The 22,173-nt window shown below is 46.4% G+C and overlaps 1 protein-coding gene across 1 annotated transcript in view; it reads left to right on the top strand.

Annotated features, from left to right (window-relative positions):
- Window positions 1-2,003: 2,003 nt before the first annotated feature.
- LOC120044749 (probable E3 ubiquitin-protein ligase HERC1) overlaps window positions 2,004-22,173 on the top strand; it is a 96,799-nt gene continuing 76,629 nt past the window's right edge. Inside the window, exons 1-16 of the mRNA XM_038989426.1 lie at window positions 2,004-2,165; window positions 2,426-3,232; window positions 9,669-9,764; window positions 10,076-10,261; window positions 10,707-10,862; window positions 11,005-11,160; window positions 12,879-12,975; window positions 13,175-13,318; window positions 14,797-14,924; window positions 15,163-15,307; window positions 15,866-16,037; window positions 16,442-16,576; window positions 19,409-19,574; window positions 19,814-19,939; window positions 21,166-21,399; window positions 21,671-21,823. Coding sequence (XP_038845354.1) covers window positions 2,004-2,165; window positions 2,426-3,232; window positions 9,669-9,764; window positions 10,076-10,261; window positions 10,707-10,862; window positions 11,005-11,160; window positions 12,879-12,975; window positions 13,175-13,318; window positions 14,797-14,924; window positions 15,163-15,307; window positions 15,866-16,037; window positions 16,442-16,576; window positions 19,409-19,574; window positions 19,814-19,939; window positions 21,166-21,399; window positions 21,671-21,823 — 3,063 coding nt within the window. The remainder of the gene's footprint in view (window positions 2,166-2,425; window positions 3,233-9,668; window positions 9,765-10,075; window positions 10,262-10,706; window positions 10,863-11,004; window positions 11,161-12,878; window positions 12,976-13,174; window positions 13,319-14,796; window positions 14,925-15,162; window positions 15,308-15,865; window positions 16,038-16,441; window positions 16,577-19,408; window positions 19,575-19,813; window positions 19,940-21,165; window positions 21,400-21,670; window positions 21,824-22,173) is intronic.

The raw sequence follows: 22,173 nt of genomic DNA, 5'->3' as shown, positions 1-22,173 counted from the left end.
TGACTGTTTCCTAGTTTCTGTTGCTCTAAAATGGCTCTAAGACATAGTGTAATCAATGTAATCTGACATTCAGTTGACGCATGCGCTGAGTTGTCATTTTAGAGCGAGGAAAACAAGGAAACGGTCGGTGGTTGTATTTGACTCAAGTATGAAAGTATGGAGGCCCCAGACCCTCCGCTAGACCAGAGAGAGGCTACTGTACTGGACAGTCTCATCCAAGCTACTGTGTTGGCCTCTGGGCATTGTAGAGACTGAGGTAACCATTGAGAGGTTTGACTTTTATCTGTCTAAAGGGAAATGAAGAGACTCAAGCTATTGACCAGTTCAAGGAGATGGTTGCAATATTACCCTAGGCGTTGGCAGCACTTGGAAAACAAGTATACTCCAAGGCTAACAAAAACGCAATTAAACTCTTATTAGCGTGCTCTTACCTTATCAGCAGTAATAACATCATTTGACATGCTTTGTTTGCTCGCATGATCACGTCTTAGACATATTATTAATATTATCAATAGTATCAATAGGCCTGCTGTGGTGTTGTGTAGCTTAATGGAGTTCAAGGCTTGTGATCAGAGAGGGGTGTTGTGCTAAGCAGTGTTTGTAAGCAGTAGATTGTAGAACAAGACGTCTGGAAGGTTAGTTGGCTAGACATAGAGAGTTAAGAAGGGACTGGGTTCAATGGGATAGTGTGTCATACATTCATGGTCATGTGCCTACTGCCCTGCTGCTAGACGTAGCCTTGCTGTGCTGTGGCGTGACACTGAAACAGAATGTATTTAAAATAGAGAATCATATTTCCGTACTACTGGTACTTTCCAGCTGCTGACCAGTGACTGCTGCCACCAACTGTAATGTAAATAATTCATTTACAAGTCACAGCCCCATATCGATCAGATCAAGACGAGGGATTCCTTTACTGAAAAGCCTTGACTCCAAGGACATTTCAGTTGAGCTATTTTCATGTCATCTCATGTCCTAAGAAGACTTTCAGACCACTTTAAATCAGATTCAAGTTTCAGTGTTTTAATTAAGGATCCGCCCCTTTCCCCCCCCCTGTTTTCGCCTAAAATGACATACGCAAATCTAACTGCCTGTAGCTCAGGACCTGAAGCAAGGATATGCATATTCTTGATACCATTTGAAAGGAAACACTAGAATTAGGAGAATATAACACAATAGATCTGGTAAAAGATAATACAAAGAAAAAAAACATGCGTATTTTTTTTTTTTTTTGTGTACCATCTTTGAAATGCAAGCGAAAGGCCATAGTGTATTATTCCAGCCCAGGTGCAATTTAGATTTTGTCCACTAGATGGCATCAGTGTATGTGCAACGTATTAGACTGATCCAATGAACTATTGTATTTCTGTTCAAAATGTTGTATCAAGACTGCCCGAATGTGCCTAATTGGTTTATTAATACATTTTCAAGTTCATAACTGTGCACTCTCCTCAAACAATAGCATGGAAATATTTCACTGTAATAGCTACTGTAAATTGGACACTGCAGTTAGATTAACAAGAATTTAAGCTTTCTGCCAATATCAGATATGTCTCTGTCCTGGGAAATGTTCTTGTTACTTACAACCTCATGCTAATTGCATTAGCCTACGTTAGCTCAACCTTCCCGCGTGGGACACACTGATCCTGAAGAGGTTTTAATGTGCTAAGCTTTTCGTTCAACAACATCTTTCGTCGGGGCATACAGCCAAATACAGTGATAGGCCATAGCTTTTATAGTGGTAGTGTTTAATAATTTTACCTTATAACCTAATTCTACTATATGAACCAAGGGGTTTTCTCTCACTCCCTCTCTCCTTCGGTCCCATCCCTGACAGCTGTAATAACTCCACAGTGTAGATAATGATCAGGAGAAATGCTGCCTTGATTTTGGTATCTATAGCTCGTAGTCTAACCTTATTAACCAAGGTGCTTTCTCTTTCTCCCCTTCATCTGTTCCTGACAGCTGTAATAACTCCACAGTGTAGATAATGATCAGGAGAAATGGTGCCTTGCCAGACCCACGTGATGCTGAAGTGGCAGGAGCATCTGAACAGCTCCTGGGCGGCGGAGGACAGCCAGACGGCCACGCGCCAGGGGGCTGCAGGACTCTACGCCAAACTGCTACACAATAAGGAAGTGGTGGGGGTGGCCCAGCCTGTAATGGTAAAGGAACAGAACGTGCTCAACGTGCTAATACGTGCTTGCATATATTATATAGCCTGAGTTCCAGTCTGTTTGTGCTCTCATGCCAACCCCCTGTCACTCATTGTCATGACAATAACATCAATGGAGCAGGCAAGAGCACAGACTGATCTGGGACCAGGTTCAATATTAGGAAGGTGTTCCCAATGTTTGGTGTACTCTGTGTATATTCAACATACTTGAATATAAGTTGCAATTGAAGGGTTTGTTTTTCATTTCAGGACTTGATTGGCCCGCGCCTGCCTGACTTCCAGTATGAGTCCAGTGCTGCTGAGGAGCGGGAGGAGTACCTGTCGTCGTTACTCCACAGTCAGCGCTGCCTGGCCCACCGTGTGCTGGCACGGACCCCCTATGCCCTGGGCCTGCACCACCGCCTCGTGGTCCTCCAGCGGATATACTACGCCCTCCACAGCAAGTACCACGACCGCTTCAGGGCTCCTGCTCCCCCTCAGACCATGGCTAGCCAGGACAGTGGGGCCATGGAGCCTGCCTCAGAGCCCTGGCTGCCTGGAGGAGCGTCCAGAGTTAAATCAGGGACGGATGTTCTGATAGAGATGGGCGTACGGACAGGACTGAGTCTCCTCTTCGCCCTGCTGCAGCAGAACTGGCGGTACGCCCGTGAGGACCCCGGAGTGGCGCTGTGTAACGATGTGTTGGCTACTGCTTCCTCTGTCCTAGCCTCCCTGCCCCCTCTCTCTCTGGCCAACGAGAACAAGATCCCAGCGGTGGGGCTGGACTGCCTGGCTCAGGTGGCAGACTTCCTGAAGAAGACGTCTGTGAGCTCTGGGAGTGGAGGGGCAGATCGGGCGGGACGCAGGCTGGCTCTGGAGCTGCTGCTGGGCCTGGCTGTCCAGAGGGGCTCCCTGAGATTCCTGCTGGAGTGGGTGGAGGTGGCCCTGGCTGCCTCTGCTGCCTCCTCTTCCTCTATAACATCCTCCACCTCCACCGGGTCACAACAGTTAAAGTCAGAGGGAGGAGTAGGCTATGACCTCATCTATCAAACACTTCTTCAAATGAGGCAATACTCGGTACGTACGTTCCCTCACCTTGACCTTCTCCTTTCTATTCAGGGTAGGTTTCATCAATAATAGCAGTGCTCATGTTCTGCTATTTATATAGATGATCGATGCGTCCCAAATGGTATAAGGGCTCAGGTAAAAAGTAGTGTACTATATAGGGAATAGGGCTCTGGTCAAAAGTAGTGTACTATATAGGGAATAGGGGGCCATCTGGTACCCCTAAAGTCTAATCCTGGGGGGGGGTTCTACTAAGCTAACATATGGAATTATTGTACGATGGTCATAACCAAGGATCATTTAGCGATTGAGAATTTTAGGACCCCTTCAGGTATATACAGTACCAGTCAAAAGTTTGGACACACCTACTCGTTCAAGGGTTTTTCTTTATTTTGACTATTTTCTACATTGTACAATTAATAGTGAAGACATAAAAACCTAAGAAATAATACATATGGAATCATGTAGTAACCAAAAAAGTGTTAAACAAATTAACAAATATTTTAGATTATTCGAAGTAGCCAACTTTTGCCTTGAGACAACTTTGCACACTCTTGGCATTCTCTCAACCAGATTTATGAGGAATGTTTTTCCAACTGTCTTGAAGGGGTTCCCACAAATGCTGAGCACTTGTTGGCTGCTTTTCCTCCACTTAAGGTCCAACTCATCCCAAACCATCTCAATTGGGTTGAGTTTGTGTAATTGTGGAGGCCAGGTCATCTGATGCAGCACTCCATCACTCTCCTTCTTGGTCAAATAGCCCTTACAGGAGATGTGTTGCATCATTGTCCTGTTGAAAAACAAATGATAATCCCACTAAGCGCAAACTAGATGGGATGACGTATCACTGCAGAATGCTGTGGTAGCCATGCTGGTTAAGTGTGCTTTGAATTCTAAATAAATCACTGACAGTGTCACCAGCAAAGCTCAATCACACCACCTCCTCCGTGCTTCACGGTGGGAACCACACATGCGGAGATCATCCGTTCACCTACTCTGCATCTAACTCGTAACACAGCGGTTGGAACCAAAAATCTCAAATTTGGACTCATCAGACCAAAGGACAGATTTCCACTGGTCTAATGTCCATTACTCGTGTTTCTTGGCCCAAGCAAGTCTCTTCTTCTTGTTGGTGTCCTTCAGTAGTAGTTTCTTTGCAGCAATTTGACAATGAAGGCCTGATTCACACAATCTCCTCTGAACAGTTGATGTTGAGATGTGTCTGTTACTTGAACTCTGTGAAGCATTTATTTGGGCTGCAATCTCAGGTGCAATTAACTCTAATGAATTTATCTTCTGCAGCAGAGGTAACTCTGGGTCTTCCTTTCCTGTGTCGGTCCGCATGAGAGCCAGTTTCATCACAGCACTTGATGATTTTTGCGATTGCACAACGTTCTTGACATGTTCTGGTTTGACTGACCTTTATGTCTTAAAGTTATGATGGACTGTCATTTATCTTTGCTTATGTGAGCTGTTCTTGCAAAAGTATTGACTTGGTCTTTTACCATATAGGGCTATCTTCTGTATACCACCACCCTTACCTTGTCACAACACAACTGATTGGCTCAAAAGCATTAATAAGGAAATATAGTCCACAAATTAACTTTTAACACACCTGTTAATTGAATTGCATTCCAGGTGACTACCTCATGAAGCTGGTTGAGAGAATACCAAGAGTGTGCAAAGCTGTCATCAATGCAAAGGGTGGCTACTTTGAAGATTCTCAAATATATAAATGTTTGTTAGATTTGTTTAACACTTCTTTGGTTACTACATGATTCCATGTGTTATTTCATAGTTTTGATGTCTTCACTATTATTCTACAATGTAGAAAATTAAGAAAAACCCTAGAAGGAGTAGGTGTGTCCAAACTTTTGACTGGTACTGTACATAAAAATATATATATTATAATAATTTGATTAAACATTGAATTTTGGCTTTCTGCTATTAGCCAATAGAAACACAATGAATAACAGATTCGTAGATAGAAAAACAGAGTCAAAATCAAATCAAAATGACGTTATTTTTTGAAAACGTCTGTCCTATACCTGAGCGATTATAAGAAAGATCAGTAAATGATTTATATACAGTGCATTCGGAAAGTATTCTAAAATGTATTAAGTATAAAAAAAATCCTCATCAATCTACACACAATAGCCAATAATGACAAAGCTTAGACAGGTTTTTAGAAATGTTTGCAAATTTATAAAAACTATAACTATTCAGACCTTTTGCTATAAGACTAAACATTTTGCTCAGGTGGGTCCTGTTTACGTTGATCATACTTAAGTTGTTTCTACAACTTGATTGGAGTCCACCTGTGGTAAATTCAATTGATTGGACATGATTTGGAAAGGCACACACCTGTCTATATGTGGTCCCACAGTTGACAGTGCATGTCAGAGCAAAAACCAGGTCGAACGAATTGTCCGTAGAGCTCTGAGACAGGATTGTGTCAAGGCACAGATCTGGGGAAGAGTACCAACACATTCCTGCAGCCTTGAATGTCCCCAAGAACACAGTGTCCTCCATCATTCTTAAATGGATGAGGTTTGGAACCACCAAGGCTCTTCCTAGAGCTGGCCACCCGGCCAAACTGAGCAATCGGGGAAGAAGGCCTTGGTCAGGAAGGTGACCAAGAACCTGAATGTCACTATGACAGTGCTCTAGAGTTCCTTTTTAGAGATGGGAGAACCTTCCAGAAGAACAACCATCTCTGCAGCACTCCACCAATCAGGCCTTTATGGTAGAGTGGCCAGACGGAAGCCGTTCCTCAGTAAAAGACATGACAGCCCGCTTGGAGTTTGCCAAAAGGCACCTAAAGGACTCTGACTATGAGAAACAAGATTCTCTGGCTGCATCATGCTGTGGGGATGTTTTTCAGCGGCAGAGACTGGGTGACTAGTCAGGGTCGAGGGAAAGATGAACAGAGCAAAGTATAGAGAGATCCTAGATAAAAACCTGCTCCAGAGCGCTCAGGACCTCAGACTGGGGCGACGGTTCACCTTCCAACAGGAAAACGACCCTAAGCACACAGCCAAGAAAACGCAGGAGTGGCTTCGGGCCAAGTCTCTGAATGTCCTTGAGTGTCCCAGCCAGAGCCCAGACTTGAACCTGATCGATCATCTCTGGTTATACCTGAAAATAGCTTTGCAGCAACGCTCCCCATCCAATCTGACAGAGCTTGAGAGGATCTGCAGAGAAGAATGGGAGAATCTCACCAAATACATAAATGTGTAAATATGTAAATGTAATATTTTTGGGGGATTTGTAATACATTTGCAAAAAATACCCCATAAATGCTTTGCCATTATGGGGAATTATGTGTTATTAACTATTAATTAACTATTAAATCCATTTAAAAATAAGGCTGTAATGTAACAAAATGTGGAAATAGTCAAGGGGTCTGAATACTTTCTGAATGCACTTTTTTTTACTCATATTTAACCCCTTTTTTTAGACACTAAACTACTCCCATATGAGTGTACAAAACATTAGATTTAACAAGTGACATCCATAAGGAATCATAGCTTTCATCTGGATTCACCTGGTCTGTCTCTGTCATGGAAAGAGCAGGTGTTCTTAATGTTTTGTACACTCTAATGCAGCATAACATTTCCCCTCGTTGTAAATCATATTTACTTTTTCATTTTACTGTGTATCCTGGCCTGATGCCTGGAGCTAAAAGCCTGGTCCATTCCTCAGTGTGGTGGTGCTGCCTCGTCTGTCTGTGTGTCCACTTGATTTACTAGTCACTTAATCAATAGGAAATGTTCCGCCAGAAAGCTTTTATCTTCTGGGTGATGAACTCCACCAGCAACTTTTCAAGTGGATCTCGAAATGTAGATATATATATGACAGGGTGGTAATGTCCCAACAGACTGCTATTGAGTTGTTATTTCTGTGGTATTGTTTTATTGTCTTCCCAACAGACTGCTATTGAGTTGTTATTTCTGTGGTATTGTTTTATTGTTTCCCAACAGACTGCTATTGAGTTGTTATTTCTGTGGTATTGTTTTATTGTCTTCCCAACAGACTGGTATTGAGATATTATTTCTGTGGTATTGTTTTATTGTCTTCCCAACAGACTGGTATTGAGATATTATTTCTGTGGTATTGTTTTATGGTCTTCCCAACAGACTGGTATTGAGATATTATTTCTGTGGTATTGTTTTATGGTCTTCCCAACAGACTGGTATTGAGATATTATTTCTGTGGTAGTGTTTTATGGTCTTCCCAACAGACTGGTAATTGAGATATTATTTCTGTGGTATTGTTTTATGGTCTTCCCAACAGACTGGTATTGAGATGTTATTTATGTGGTATTGTTTTCCCAACAGACTGGTTTTGAGAGATTATTTCAGTGGTATTGTTTTATTGTCTTCCCAACAGACTGGTATTGAGAGATTATTTCAGTGGTATTGTTTTAGTGTATTTTCTATACTTGGCGGAAGGCTATGAGAAGTGGTAACTGAAGGATGTCAGTTGTGAACTGTTAAGTCTTCTCTTTGTAGTAAAACAGTACCTGTACCTCTTTTTCCATTGTCCTTCGAGCGAAATGGGCTCAATTGTCCTGGAACAGTACACTCTAATTATCTGTTATTGTCCTTGAACAGTACCCTCTAATGTTCTGTTAGTGTCCTGGAACAGTACCCTCTAATGTTCTGTTAGTGTCCTGGAACAGTACCCTCTAATGTTCTGTTATTGTCCTGGAACAGTACCCTCTAATGTTCTGTTATTGTCCTGGAACAGTACCCTCTAATGTTCTGTTAGTGTCCTGGAACAGTACCCTCTAATGTTCTGTTAGTGTCCTAGAACAGTACCCTCTAATGTTCTGTTAGTGTCCTAGAACAGTACCCTCTAATGTTCTGTTATTGTCCTGGAACAGTACCCTCTAATGTTCTGTTAGTGTCCTGGAACAGTACCCTCTAATGTTCTGTCAGTGTCCTAGAACAGTACCCTCTAATGTTCTGTTAGTGTCCTGGAACAGTACCCTCTAATGTTATTTTAGTGTCCTAGAACAGTACCCTCTAATGTTATTTTAGTGTCCTGGAACAGTACCCTCTAATGTTATTTTAGTGTCCTAGAACAGTACCCTCTAATGTTCTGTCAGTGTCCTAGAACAGTACCCTCTAATGTTCTGTTAGTGTCCTGGAACAGTACCCTCTAATGTTATTTTAGTGTCCTGGAACAGTACCCTCTAATGTTCTGTTAGTGTCCTGGAACAGTACCCTCTAATGTTATTTTAGTGTCCTGGAACAGTACCCTCTAATGTTATTTTAGTGTCCTGGAACAGTACCCTCTAATGTTATTTTAGTGTCCTGGAACAGTACCCTCTAATGTTCTGTTATTGTCCTGGAACAGTACCCTCTAATGTTATTTTAGTGTCCTGGAACAGTACCCTCTAATGTTATTTTAGTGTCCTGGAACAGTACCCTCTAATGTTCTGTTAGTGTCCTTGAACAGTACCCTCTAATGTTATTTTAGTGTCCTTGAACAGTACCCTCTAATGTTATTTTAGTGTCCTAGAACAGTACCCTCTAATGTTCTGTTAGTGTCCTAGAACAGTACCCTCTAATGTTCTGTTAGTGTCCTTGAACAGTACCCTCTAATGTTCTGTTAGTGTCCTAGAACAGTACCCTCTAATGTTCTGTTATTGTCCTGGAACAGTACCCTCTAATGTTATTTTAGTGTCCTGGAACAGTACCCTCATGTTATTTTAGTGTCCTGGAACAGTACCCTCTAATGTTCTGTTAGTGTCCTTGAACAGTACCCTCTAATGTTATTTTAGTGTCCTAGAACAGTACCCTCTAATGTTCTGTTAGTGTCCTGGAACAGTACCCTCTAATGTTCTGTTAGTGTCCTGGAACAGTACCCTCTAATGTTATTTTAGTGTCCTAGAACAGTACCCTCTAATGTTATTTTAGTGTCCTGGAACAGTACCCTCTAATGTTCTGTTAGTGTCCTGGAACAGTACCCTCTAATGTTCTGTCAGTGTCCTGGAACAGTACCCTCTAATGTTATGTTAGTGTCCTGGAACAGTACCCTCTAATGTTCTGTTAGTGTCCTGGAACAGTACCCTCTAATGTTCTGTTAGTGTCCTGGAACAGTACCCTCTAATGTTCTGTCAGTGTCCTGGAACAGCACCCTCTAATGTTCTGTTAGTGTCCTGGAACAGTACCCTCTAATGTTCTGTTATTGTCCTGGAACAGTACCCTCTAATGTTCTGTCAGTGTCCTGGAACAGTACCCTCTAATGTTCTGTCAGTGTCCTGGAACAGTACCCTCTAATGTTCTGTCAGTGTCCTGGAACAGTACCCTCTAATGTTCTGTTATTGTCCTGGAACAGTACCCTCTAATGTTCTGTCAGTGTCCTGGAACAGTACCCTCTAATGTTCTGTCAGTGTCCTGGAACAGTACCCTCTAATGTTCTGTTTTTATTCCCTTAGGGTTTCCGTGGAGACTCTCTCAATTCTCAGGCCCTGAAGAAGGATGCAGATGGACTCTGCAGTCTCTCCCACGTTGCTCTCTGCCTGTTTGAAGAGGTTGGTTGGACTAAAGCAATTAGAAATATCTGTGTTTTCTAGGTCTGGATCTGAATGATGACTGACAGCGTAAAGCTATGGCAACACTGTATTCAATACAGTTCAGTGAACTTCATTCATCCCCCGAGGGCTTATTATATCTGTCAGTTATACTGTAAGATACGGATCGAAAGACAAACATGCAGTAACACTTACTAAATATTTGACATCAAGCAAGACGGACTGTTTATCTGTGACTTCTGGTTTACGATTGACAGATTAGACACTGCAGCACTCTATGTAAATGTCCTTCCTTTCCCTTTCTCCATCAGATCTGTAACCTGGCATCCAACTGCTTGTGTTCGTGCAGCGCGGGCTCAGCCACCCCTGGTGGAGTGGAGAACGATGCTGTCATGGTGTATGTGTGGGGCAGCAACAGCTCTCACCAGCTGGCTGAGGGCACCTTGGAGAAGATCCTACAGCCCAAACTGGCACAGGGCTTCAGCGACGCTCAAATGGTACTCTACAACCCTGTCGAGCCTCTTTCACACTGTAGGGCCAAATAACATCAAGCCGAGCTGTACTGGGCTAGCCTGGCTATGAATCCACCATAGTTACTGGAACTTTGCTGGAAAGGACAATGTGAAAAATAAAATATTTGAGCCAGCACAGTACGGTTCAGGTGGGCTCTCTAGTGTGAATCGGGCGTCTGTCTGACATAGTGGACCGCGATCTGTTCTGTCAGCTCCGAGTTATAGTATACACTTACCCCAAAGCGTATATTAAAAACACATCTGTCTCCTTAAATCAGCTCACGGAAACAGGACAATAAGTTGATTACTTGCAGCTAAATGCATTTGAATGAATCAGAAATACTGTCGTAAATGTCATGTCCAGTTTGAGATGATTAGTTCTGTTGAATGACATGTTTTCTCTTTCCACTTCCTCTTTCCTCCGTTCTAGATTGAAGCGGGACAGTACTGCACGTTCTCTGTGTCCGCGGACGGCTCAGTGAAGGCTTGTGGGAAGGGCAGCTATGGCCGGCTGGGTCTGGGGGACTCCAACAACCAGTCCATGCCCAAGAAGCTGGCCCTGGAGCCCCCGAGGAACATGTGTAAGGTAAAAGACTCTCCATAACGTTGGCCCTGTGCAGTAGATCACCTGTTGGGTGTCGACGAACTCCGGAGATTCAACATGTAGAATAGTTGGTAAATGTACAGAAGCTGATTTGAACTGTTTGTCGTTCTGTTTTGTGCTTTAGGTTTCCTCGTCCAAGGGCTCTGATGGCCACACCCTGGCTGTCACAGGGGAGGGAGAGGTCTTCAGTTGGGGCGACGGAGACTATGGGAAGTTGGGACATGGAAACAGTGCCACTCAGAAATACCCCAAGATAATACAAGGACCTCTGCTGGGAAAAGTAAGCCTGCAATGGAGACTAACCTGTGCTCATTGTGTTTTAGGATGGATGTAGTTTCGCGGTACAAGACGTCACAGCGTAGTCTCGCGGTACAAGACGTCACATCGTAGTCTCGTGGTACAAGACGTCACATCGTAGTCTCGTGGTACAAGACGTCACATCGTAGTCTCGTGGTACAAGACGTCACATCGTAGTCTCGTGGTACAAGACGTCACATCGTAGTCTCGCGGTACAAGACGTCACATCGTAGTCTCGTGGTACAAGACGTCACATCGTAGTCTCGTGGTACAAGACGTCACATCGTAGTCTCGTGGTACAAGACGTCACATCGTAGTCTCGTGGTACAAGACGTCACATCGTAGTCTCGCGGTACAAGACGTCACAACGTAGTCTCGCGGTACAAGACGTCACAGCGTGGTCTCGCGGTACAAGACGTCACAGCGTGGTCTCGCGGTACAAGACGTCACAGCGTAGTCTCGTGGTACAAGACGTCACAACGTAGTCTCGTGGTACAGACGTCACAGCGTAGTCTCGCGGTACAAGACGTCACAGCGTAGTCTCGCGGTACAAGACGTCACATCGTAGTCTCGTGGTACAGACGTCACAGCGTAGTCTCGTGGTACAGACGTCACAGCGTAGTCTCGTGGTACAAGACGTCACAGCGTAGTCTCGTGGTACAAGACGTCACAGCGTAGTCTCGTGGTACAAGACGTCACAGCGTAGTCTCGTGGTACAAGACGTCACAGCGTAGTCTCGTGGTACAGACGTCACAGCGTAGTCTCGTGGTACAGACGTCACAGCGTAGTCTCGTGGTACAGACGTCACAGCGTAGTCTCCTGGTACAAGACGTCACATCGTAGTCTCGCGGTACAAGACGTCACATCGTAGTCTCGCGGTACAAGACGTCACATCGTAGTCTCGCGGTACAAGACGTCACAGCGTAGTCTCGCGGTACAAGACGTCACAGCGTAGTCTCGCGGTACAAGACGTCACAGCGTGGTCTCGCGGTACAAGACGTCACAGCGTAGTCTCGCGGTACAAGACGTCACAGCGTAGTCTCGCGGTACAAGACGTCACAGCGTGGTCTCGCGGTACAAGACGTCACAGCGTGGTCTCGCGGTACAAGACGTCACAGCGTGGTCTCGCGGTACAAGACGTCACAGCGTGGTCTCGCGGTACAAGACGTCACAGCGTGGTCTCGCGGTACAAGACGTCACAGCGTGGTCTCGCGGTACAAGACGTCACAGCGTGGTCTCGCGGTACAAGACGTCACAGCGTAGTCTCGCGGTACAGACGTCACAGCGTGGTCTCGCGGTACAAGACGTCACAGCGTGGTCTCGCGGTACAAGACGTCACAGCGTGGTCTCGCGGTACAAGACGTCACAGCGTGGTCTCGCGGTACAAGACGTCACAGCGTGGTCTCGCGGTACAAGACGTCACAGCGTGGTCTCGCGGTACAAGACGTCACAGCGTGGTCTCGCGGTACAAGACGTCACAGCGTGGTCTCGCGGTACAAGACGTCACAGCGTGGTCTCGCGGTACAAGACGTCACAGCGTGGTCTCGCGGTACAAGACGTCACAGCGTAGTTTCGTTTGAGAATCAGCTTGAATCAGTTCTGGAATCGAGGCTAGGATGAAAGCAGACATTTTTATTGAATACCCAAAAAGTAAACTACTGCCCACTTTTCATATGATTCGTCAATGTTTTCTACTTTCAGGTTGTGGTGTGTGTCTCTGCTGGCTACAGACATAGTGCTGCTGTAACCAACGATGGAGAGTTGTACACCTGGGGAGAAGGTGACTTCGGCAGACTGGGTAGAGTTCCTGTTCTATTCATTTCAAACATTGTATGGAATTGGACACTGCAAGCCAATTCATATAACATCATCAGACAGAGCAACTTTCAGTGACTTCTAGATGTATTTGAAAACTGCTTTAGAAATTAAATATATGATTATTATTATCAGACAAGTAAAAGTGATGATGAACGATGACAATCTTTCTCTCTCTCCAGGCCACAGTGACAGCCATAGTCGTAACGTGCCTACGCTGGTGAAGGATATCAGTGGAGTGGGTCAGGCGGCCTGCGGTAGCTCTCACACCATGGCTGTGGCTCAGGACGGACGCATGGTGTGGTCTTTCGGAGGGGGAGATAACGGTATGATACATAGATGATAATGTCATTCTGAGTGGGAGATAACAGTATGACACAGAGATGATGTCTTTTGGAGGGGGAGATAACAGTTTGATACAGAGGCGATAATGTCCTGAGGGGGAGATAGCGGTATGATACAGATATAATAATGGTTCTCTGAGGGGGAAATAACAGTTTGATACAGAGATGATAATGGTTCTCTTAGGGGAGATAACGGTTTGATTCAAATCCAATTTGATTAGTCACATGCACCGAATACAACAGGCGCAGACCTTATAGTGAAATGCTTACTTACGAGCCCCTAACCGACAGTGGAGTTGATAAAAATATGGATAAGAATAAGAGATAAAAGTAACAAGTAATTAAAGAGGAGCAGTATAAAACAACAATATATACAGGGGGTTGCCGATACAGAGTCAATGTGCGGGTGCACCGGTTAGTTGAGGTAGTATGTACATGTAGGTAGATTTAAAGTGACTATGCATAGATGTCAGGAGTTCAGGAGTCTCATGGCTTGGGGGTAGAAGCTGTTTAGAAGCCTCTTGGACCTAGACAGGGCCTTCCTCTGACACCGCCTGGTATAGAGGTCCTGGATGGCAGGAAGCTTGGCCCCAGTGATGTACTGGGCCGTTCGCACTACCCTCTGTAGTGCCTTGCGGTCGGAGGCCGAGCAGTTGCCATACCAGCCAGTGATGCAACCAGTCAGGATGCTCTCAATGGTGCAGCTGTAGAACCTTTTGAGGATCTGAGGACCCATGCCAAATATTTTCTGTCTCCTGAGGGGGAATAGGTTTTGTCGTGCCCTCTTCACGACTGTCTTGGTGTGCTTGAACCATGTTAGTTTGTTGGTGATGTGGACACCAAGGAACTTGAAGCTCTCAACCTACTCCACTGCAGCCCCGTCAATGAGAATGGGGACGTGCTCGGTCCTCTTTTTCCTGGAGTCCACAAACATCTCCTTTGTCTTGATCATGTTGAGGGAGATGTTGTTGTTCTGGCACCACACGGCCAGGTCTCTGACCTCCTCCCTATAGGCCGCCTTGTTGTTGTCAGTGATCAGGCCTACCACTGTTGTGTCATCGGCAAACTTAATGATGGTGTTGGAGTTGAACCTTGCCGTGCAGTCATGAGTGAACAAGGAGTACAGGATGAGGATCAGCGTAGTGGGTGTGTTACCTACCCTTACCACCTGGGGGCGCCCCGTCAGTAAGTCAGAGACGATAATGTCCTTCGGAGGGGGAGATAAACGGTAAAGACATTAACGGAACACATTATTAAAATACTCCAATCATGCATTCTCCCTTCCTCCATTTCACACCGTCTGTTTTACAGTAGCTATGGTCATGGTTAGTCTGGGCGCCAGTCTGGAATTGTCGTGCCAAACAACAATGGCAACGGAGTTGGCAAAAAGTACAAACTGATCTGGGACCAAGGCAACCACGTTGTTCAGGGTGACTGATTTTGCTGTGTTTGTGTGGCAGGTAAACTGGGTCACGGGGACACAAACCGTGTGTACCGGCCCAAGGTGATCGAAGCACTGCATGGGTTCATCATCAGGAAGGTGTGTGCTGGGAGCCAGTCATCTCTGGCTTTGACCTCTGCTGGACAGGTATGGTACTGCTCACTCAACGCCCCTAGTTCATGTTTTTTAAACATGTTATAACTGCTCATCCTGCTACAGTATGTCAGCTTTAAACCAGCTAAATAAACACTGTGTTAGGTAAAATATGAACATACATTTGACATGAACACATTCGGTCTTATTTTCTCATGCAAAATCACAGCTAAAGGCCTCATAGTCATTTCGTCTACTGTTCCTGAACCCTGATCTCATTGTTCCCTCTCAGGTATTTGCGTGGGGCTGTGGTTCATGTTTGGGCTGCGGCTCCTCTGAAACCACGTCTCTGAGACCCAGGTTCATCGAAGAGCTCAGTGTGACCAAGATTATTGATATTTCCTGTGGGGACAGCCACTGTCTGGCTCTGTCTCATGGTGAGAGACTAACAGATGGTCATGTTTGTAAAAAATTCTTCATGGGTCTACAATGATACCGTTCACTGACACCACTAAATCAGGTTCAGATTTAGCCTACCATCCATCCTTCTCGTCATACGGATCCTGTAAATACAGACTATAACACATTATAAACTTTATTATTAACTGGATGGTTCGAGCCCTGAATGCTGATTAGCTGACAGCCGTGGTATATCAGACCGTATACCACGGGTATGACAACTTACGTTGGTAACCAGTTTTTAATAGCAATAAGGCACCTCGGGGTTTGTGGTACATGGCCAATATACCACGGCTAATGGCTGTATCCAGGCACTCCGCGTTGCGTCGTGCTTAAGAACAGCCCTTAGCCGTGGTATATCTACCATATACCGCAACCCCTCGTGCCTTATTGCTTAATTATAACACATTGTAAAGCCTCCTAACATAAAGTGTTTAGCAAAACACATTACTTTTTCGGCTACTTATATAAACTTGACTTGAAGACATTGAAAAATTGGACACATGCATATTCTTCTATTCCCTTCCTCCTGTCAGAAAATGAGGTGTATGCTTGGGGGAACAATGCCATGGGGCAGTGTGGCCAGGGGCACACCTCCACACCCGTCACCAAGCCGAAGAAAGTGATTGGTCTAGAAGGAGTGTCAATCCAGCAGATCACCGCTGGCACTTCCCACAGCCTGGCCTGGACCGCTGTCCCCACCGACAGGTATGGAGGAGGACCTCAGGGTCTTGTTCATTTGGAAAACAACCATTTATTGGACCAGTTTAAATGGTTACCTCCCTGTTTCAATGGGTTTTTTCTTCCAGTGGTGCCTCCTGAACACTACCCAGGAAGAGTAACCGTTTGAATTGAAAACAGTCAAGCTATAGTTATATGTATTCAAAGCCACATATATCCTTGTTTGATGGATGAAAAAAAAACAAAAAGAGATTTTCCGTCTGACAGCTATTTGTCCTCTTGTCTCTGTGTTTTTCTGATCTCATCTTGCAGCTCGGGCATTGCATTATTCATTGATGTGTTTATAAAATGAGTTATTCCTGGACAGGCAGGTTGCTTGTTTCATTATTTATTTCCTTATTTAATTTTTTATTTTCTCCTGGGCTGGACAGGCAGTTGGTGGCATGGCATAGACCGTTCTGTGTGGACCTGGAGGAGAGCACTTTTACCTACCTACGCAGTTTCCTGGAGAGATACTGTGACGGGATAGGAGGAGAAATGCCCCCTGCCCCCTTCCCCTCCAAGCGGTAAAACAACATGCCCCCTACACTCATCCCCTCCAAGAGGTAAAACAACATGCCCCCTACACTCATCCCCTCCAAGAGGTGAAACAACATGCGCACTTCCCCTCCAAGAGGTAAAACAACATGCCCCCTTCACTCATCCCCTCCAAGAGGTAAAACAACATGCCCCCTTCCCCTCCAAGAGGTAAAACAACATGCCCCCTTCCCCTCCAAGAGGTAAAACAACATGCCCCCTACACTCATCCCCTCCAAGAGGTAAAACAACATGCCCCCTTCCCCTCCAAGAGGTAAAACAACATGCGCCCTTCCCTTCCAAGAGGTAAAACAACATGCCCTCTACACTCATCCCCTCCAAGAGGTAAAACACCATGCCCCCTACACTCATCCCCTCCACGAGGTAAAACAACATGCCATCTAAACTCATCCCCTCCAAGAGGTAAAACAACATGCGCCCTTCCCTTCCAAGAGGTAAAACAACATGCCCCCTTCCCCTCCAAGAGGTAAAACAACATTCCCCCTTCCCCTCCAAGAGGTAAAACAACATGCTCCCTTCACTCATCCCCTCCAAGAGGTAAAACTACATGCCCCCTACACTCATCCGTCCAAGAGGTAAAACAACATGCCCCCTACACTCATCCCCTCCAAGAGGTAAAACAACATGCCCCCTACACTCATCCCCTCCAAGAGGTAAAACAACATGCCCCCTACACTCATCCCCTCCAAGAGGTAAAACAACATGCCCCCTGCACTCATCCCCTCCTAGAGGTAAAACAACATGCCCCCTACACTCATCCCCTCCAAAAGGTAAAACAACATGCCCCCTTCCCCTCCAAGAGGTAAAACAACATGCCCCCTTCCCCTCCAAGAGGTAAAACAACATGCCCCCTACACTCATCCCCTCCAAGAGGTAAAACAACATGCCCCTTTCCCCTCCAAGAGGTAAAACAACATGCCCCTTTCCCCTCCAAGAGGTAAAACAACATGCCCCCTACACTCATCCCCTCCAAGAGTTAAAACAACATGCCCCCTACACTCATCCCCTCCAAGAGGTAAAACAACATGCTCCCTTCACTCATCCCTTCCAAGAGGTAAAACAACATGCTCCCTTCACTCATCCCTTCCAAGAGGTAAAACAACATGCTCCCTTCACTCATCCCCTCCAAGAGGTAAAACAACATGCCCCCTGCACTCATCCCCTCCAAGAGGTAAAACAACATGCCCCTTTCCCCTCCAAGAGGTAAAACAACATGCCCCCTACACTCATCCCCTCCAAGAGTTAAAACAACATGCCCCCTACACTCATCCCCTCCAAGAGGTAAAACAACATGCTCCCTTCACTCATCCCCTCCACGAGGTAAAACAACATGCCATCTACACTCATCCCCTCCAAGAGGTGAAACAACATGCGCACTTCCCCTCCAAGAGGTAAAACAACATGCCCCCTTCCCCTCCAAGAGGTAAAACAACATGCCCCCTTCCCCTCCAAGAGGTAAAACAACATGCCCCCTTCCCCTACAAGAGGTAAAACAACATGCCCCCTTCCCCTCCAAGAGGTAAAACAACATGCCCCCTTCACTCATCCCCTCCAAGAGGTAAAACAACATGCTCCCTTCACTCATCCCCTCCAAGAGGTAAAACAACATGCTCCCTTCACTCATCCCCTCCACGAGGTAAAACAACATGCCATCTACACTCATCCCCTCCAAGAGGTGAAACAACATGCGCACGTCCCCTCCAAGAGGTAAAACAACATGCCCCCTTCCCCTCCAAGAGGTAAAACAACATGCCCCCTTCCCCTCCAAGAGGTAAAACAACATGCCCCCTTCCCCTCCAAGAGGTAAAACAACATGCCCCCTTCACTCATCCCCTCCAAGAGGTAAAACAACATGCTCCCTTCACTCATCCCCTCCAAGAGGTAAAACAACATGCCCCCTACACTCATTCCGTCCAAGAGGTAAAACAACATGCCCCTACACTCATCCCCTCCAAGAGGTAAAACAACATGCCCCCTTCCCCTCCAAGAGGTAAAACAACATGCCCCCTTCCCCTCCAAGAGGTAAAACAACATGCCCCCTACACTCATCCCCTCCAAGAGGTAAAACAACATGCCCCCTTCCTCTCCAAGAGGTAAAACAACATGCCCCCTTCCTCTCCAAGAGGTAAAACAACATGCCCCCTACACTCATCCTCTCCAATAGGTAAAAACAACATATCCCTTTCCCCTGCAAGAGGTAAAACAAGATATCCCTTTCCCCTCCAAGAGGTAAAACATGCCCCCTGTTGGAAAGAGCGTGACTCTAGTAAGACCAAGGTCATGGGTTGAATTCCTGCAGTGGTCAACAAACCTATTTGTGTATGTCAAAACAGAATAAGCATTTACACCTTGTTGTACTGTAATCACTTTAGAGATAACAGGGCCAAAGATCTTATCAACACAACATTAGCACAAATGCCTCTCTTGAGAAGAGTGATCATTTGATATGGTTATGAACGCTCCCTCTGTCTCTTCCTCGCTCCCTCCCTCTATTCAAGGGAAAACTTGGCACAAGTCTAGAGGCATGTAGTGAAGCTGGAGGACATATGGCCTCATCTGAAGGACAGACTCTCACTATCTCTTTCTCTCGCTCTCTCTCCCCCTCCCTCTGCCTCTCTCTCCTCTCTCTGTCCCCCTCCCTCTGCCTCTCTCTCTCCCTCTGCCTCTCTCTCCCCCCCTCCCTCTGCCTCTCTCTCCTCTCTCTGTCCCCCTCCCTCTGCCTTTCTCTCTCCCTCTCTCTCTCCCCCCTCCCTCTGCCTCTCTCTTCTCTTTCAATCTTTCTCTCTCTGTCTATCTCTCAGGGAGCACCACCAGTTTGTCTTGCTATGTATGAAGCTGCTGTCCATCCACCTCTCTCTAGCCCATGCTGGGGGCACAGGGGCCACAGTACTAGGGGCCCAAGGGAGGCCCCTCCGAAACCTGCTATTCAGGCTCATAGACTCCAGTGTACCTGAATCCATACAACAGGTACACCAGACACGATCAATGTCACCATATCAAGCATATCTTAATAAAGACACCGTAGCTAGATTTGTGAAAGAAGTAACTAAAATGGTGGTAATTATTCTAAGCTTTTCAATAGACTCATTAGAACTACTAATGCAATTGTTTGCAGGCATTCAGGGTCTACTATTTTCTGTTGTATATATGAGGTCCCCAGCCAGTGCTGAACTATCACTAAGGTGTGTGTTGTGTGTGTTAACCAGGCGGTGATGAACACTCTGTCCATCGGAGCATCTCTGCTGTTGCCCCCCCTCAGGGAGAGAACTGAACTGCTCCACTCACTGCTACCTCAGGGCCCAGAGAGCTGGGAGAGCCTCTCTAAAGGACAGGTAACTAAACACACCTAGCCTAGCCCACTGCTACCTCAGGGCCCAGAGAGGTGGGAGAGCCTCTCTAAAGGACAGGTAACTAAACACACCTAGCCTAGCCCACTGCTACCTCAGGGCCCAGAGAGGTGGGAGAGCCTCTCTAAAGGACAGGTAACTAAACACACCTAGCCCACTGCTACCTCAGGGCCCAGAGAGCTGGGAGAGCCTCTCTAAAGAACAGGTAACTAAACACACCTAGCCTAGCCCACTGCTACCTTAGGGCCCAGAGAGCTGGGAGAGCCTCTCTAAAGAACAGGTAACTAAACACACCTAGCCTAGCCCACTGCTACCTCAGGGCCCAGAGAGCTGGGAGAGCCTCTCTAAAGAACAGGTAACTAAACACACCTAGCCTAGCCCACTGCTACCTTAGGGCCCAGAGAGCTGGGAGAGCCTCTCTAAAGAACAGGTAACTAAACACACCTAGCCTAGCCCACTGCTACCTCAGGGCCCAGAGAGCTGGGAGAGCCTCTCTAAAGAACAGGTAACTAAACACACCTAGCCTAGCCCACTGCTACCTCAGGGCCCAGAGAGCTGGGAGAGCCTCTCTAAAGAACAGGTAACTAAACACACCTAGCCCACTGCTACCTCAGGGCCCAGAGAGCTGGGAGAGCCTCTCTAAAGAACAGGTAACTAAACACACCTAGCCTAGCCCACTGCTACCTCAGGGCCCAGAGAGCTGGGAGAGCCTCTCTAAAGGACAGGTAACTAAACACACCTAGCCTAGCCCACTGCTACCTCAGGGCCCAGAGAGCTGGGAGAGCCTCTCTAAAGAACAGGTAACTAAACACACCTAGCCCACTGCTACCTCAGGGCCCAGAGAGCTGGGAGAGCCTCTCTAAAGAACAGGTAACTAAACACACCTAGCCCACTGCTACCTCAGGGCCCAGAGAGCTGGGAGAGCCTCTCTAAAGGACAGGTAACTAAACACACCTAGCCTAGCCCACTGCTACCTCAGGGCCCAGAGAGGTGGGAGAGCCTCTCTAAAGGACAGGTAACTAAACACACCTAGTGTAGCCTACTGCTACCTCAGGGCCCAGAGAGGTGGGAGACCCTCTCTAAAGAACAGGTAACTAAACACACCTAGCCTAGCCCACTGCTACCTCAGGGCCCAGAGAGCCTCTCTAAAGGACAGGTAACTAAACACACCTAGCCTAGCCCTTCATGTCCTATCTCCCTCTCCCCCCTAGCGTTTGCAGTTGGACATGGTTCTGAACAGCCTCCAGGAGCAGTCCCATGTGGCCTCTCTGCTGGGATACTCCTCTCCTGGGGAGCTGACTGCTGGGGCTGGCCCCCTGGGGCCACCCCTGGCCCTGACCTCCAGCCCAGACCGGCCCAGCCCCAGCCCAGAGGCCCTCCACGACCATCTCCACCTGGCTGAGATGCTGCTCAAGACCCTGTTCCTCAGCATCGGATTCTACACGGTACGACTGGCAGTGGGGGGGAGGTGTACTGCATTAACACATGTATTAGTGTGGAATAGATTAGAAACGTTGGTTGTGACATCTATTCAATTGTTTGTGGACCATCACAAGTATGCTGTAGTTTTTCCCTTTTGTATGAATGTTTATTTTCTCCATACACCTAGAAACATGATATGTGTTCATTAAAAACATCATGTCTCCAGCTTCTCATCGTTACATGTGTCAGCAAAAGTTTATTAGGGGGTTGTAACTGGAGCTGGGTGCCCTGCAGGAGCGGGCGTTTGGTGAGCTGGAGAAGAACAGTGACAAGCAGCAGTCCAGCCGGTCCCAGAGACAGACAGACCCTCCCTCTCACTTCCACCACCTCCTGTCAGCCCTGCACAAACACCTGCTGGCCCATTGTTACAGCCATTCCAGCACAGAGGTACTGGTCCATTGTTACAGCCAGACCAACACAGAGGTACTGGTCCATTGTTACAGCCAGACCAACACAGAGGTACTGGTCCATTGTTACAGCCAGACCAACACAGAGGTACTGGTCCATTGTTACAACCAGACCAACACAGAGGTACTGGTCCATTGTTACAACCAGACCAACACAGTGGTACTGGTCCATTGTTGGTACTGGTCGATTTTTACCTTCTACTGTACATGGTTATATTTTCTTTAGTGTGACATTCTACAGATTTAGCGTGAGATACGTTTCTGGAGCCATCTTGGAAAAGTGGCATAATTATGTAATGTATTATTGAATTATAAAAGAGTATGTGAGGT

The sequence above is a fragment of the Salvelinus namaycush genome, chromosome 3, assembly GCF_016432855.1.
Source record: "Salvelinus namaycush isolate Seneca chromosome 3, SaNama_1.0, whole genome shotgun sequence".
Lineage (NCBI taxonomy): Eukaryota > Metazoa > Chordata > Actinopteri > Salmoniformes > Salmonidae > Salvelinus > Salvelinus namaycush.
This window is presented reverse-complemented; position numbering and strand designations above follow the sequence as displayed.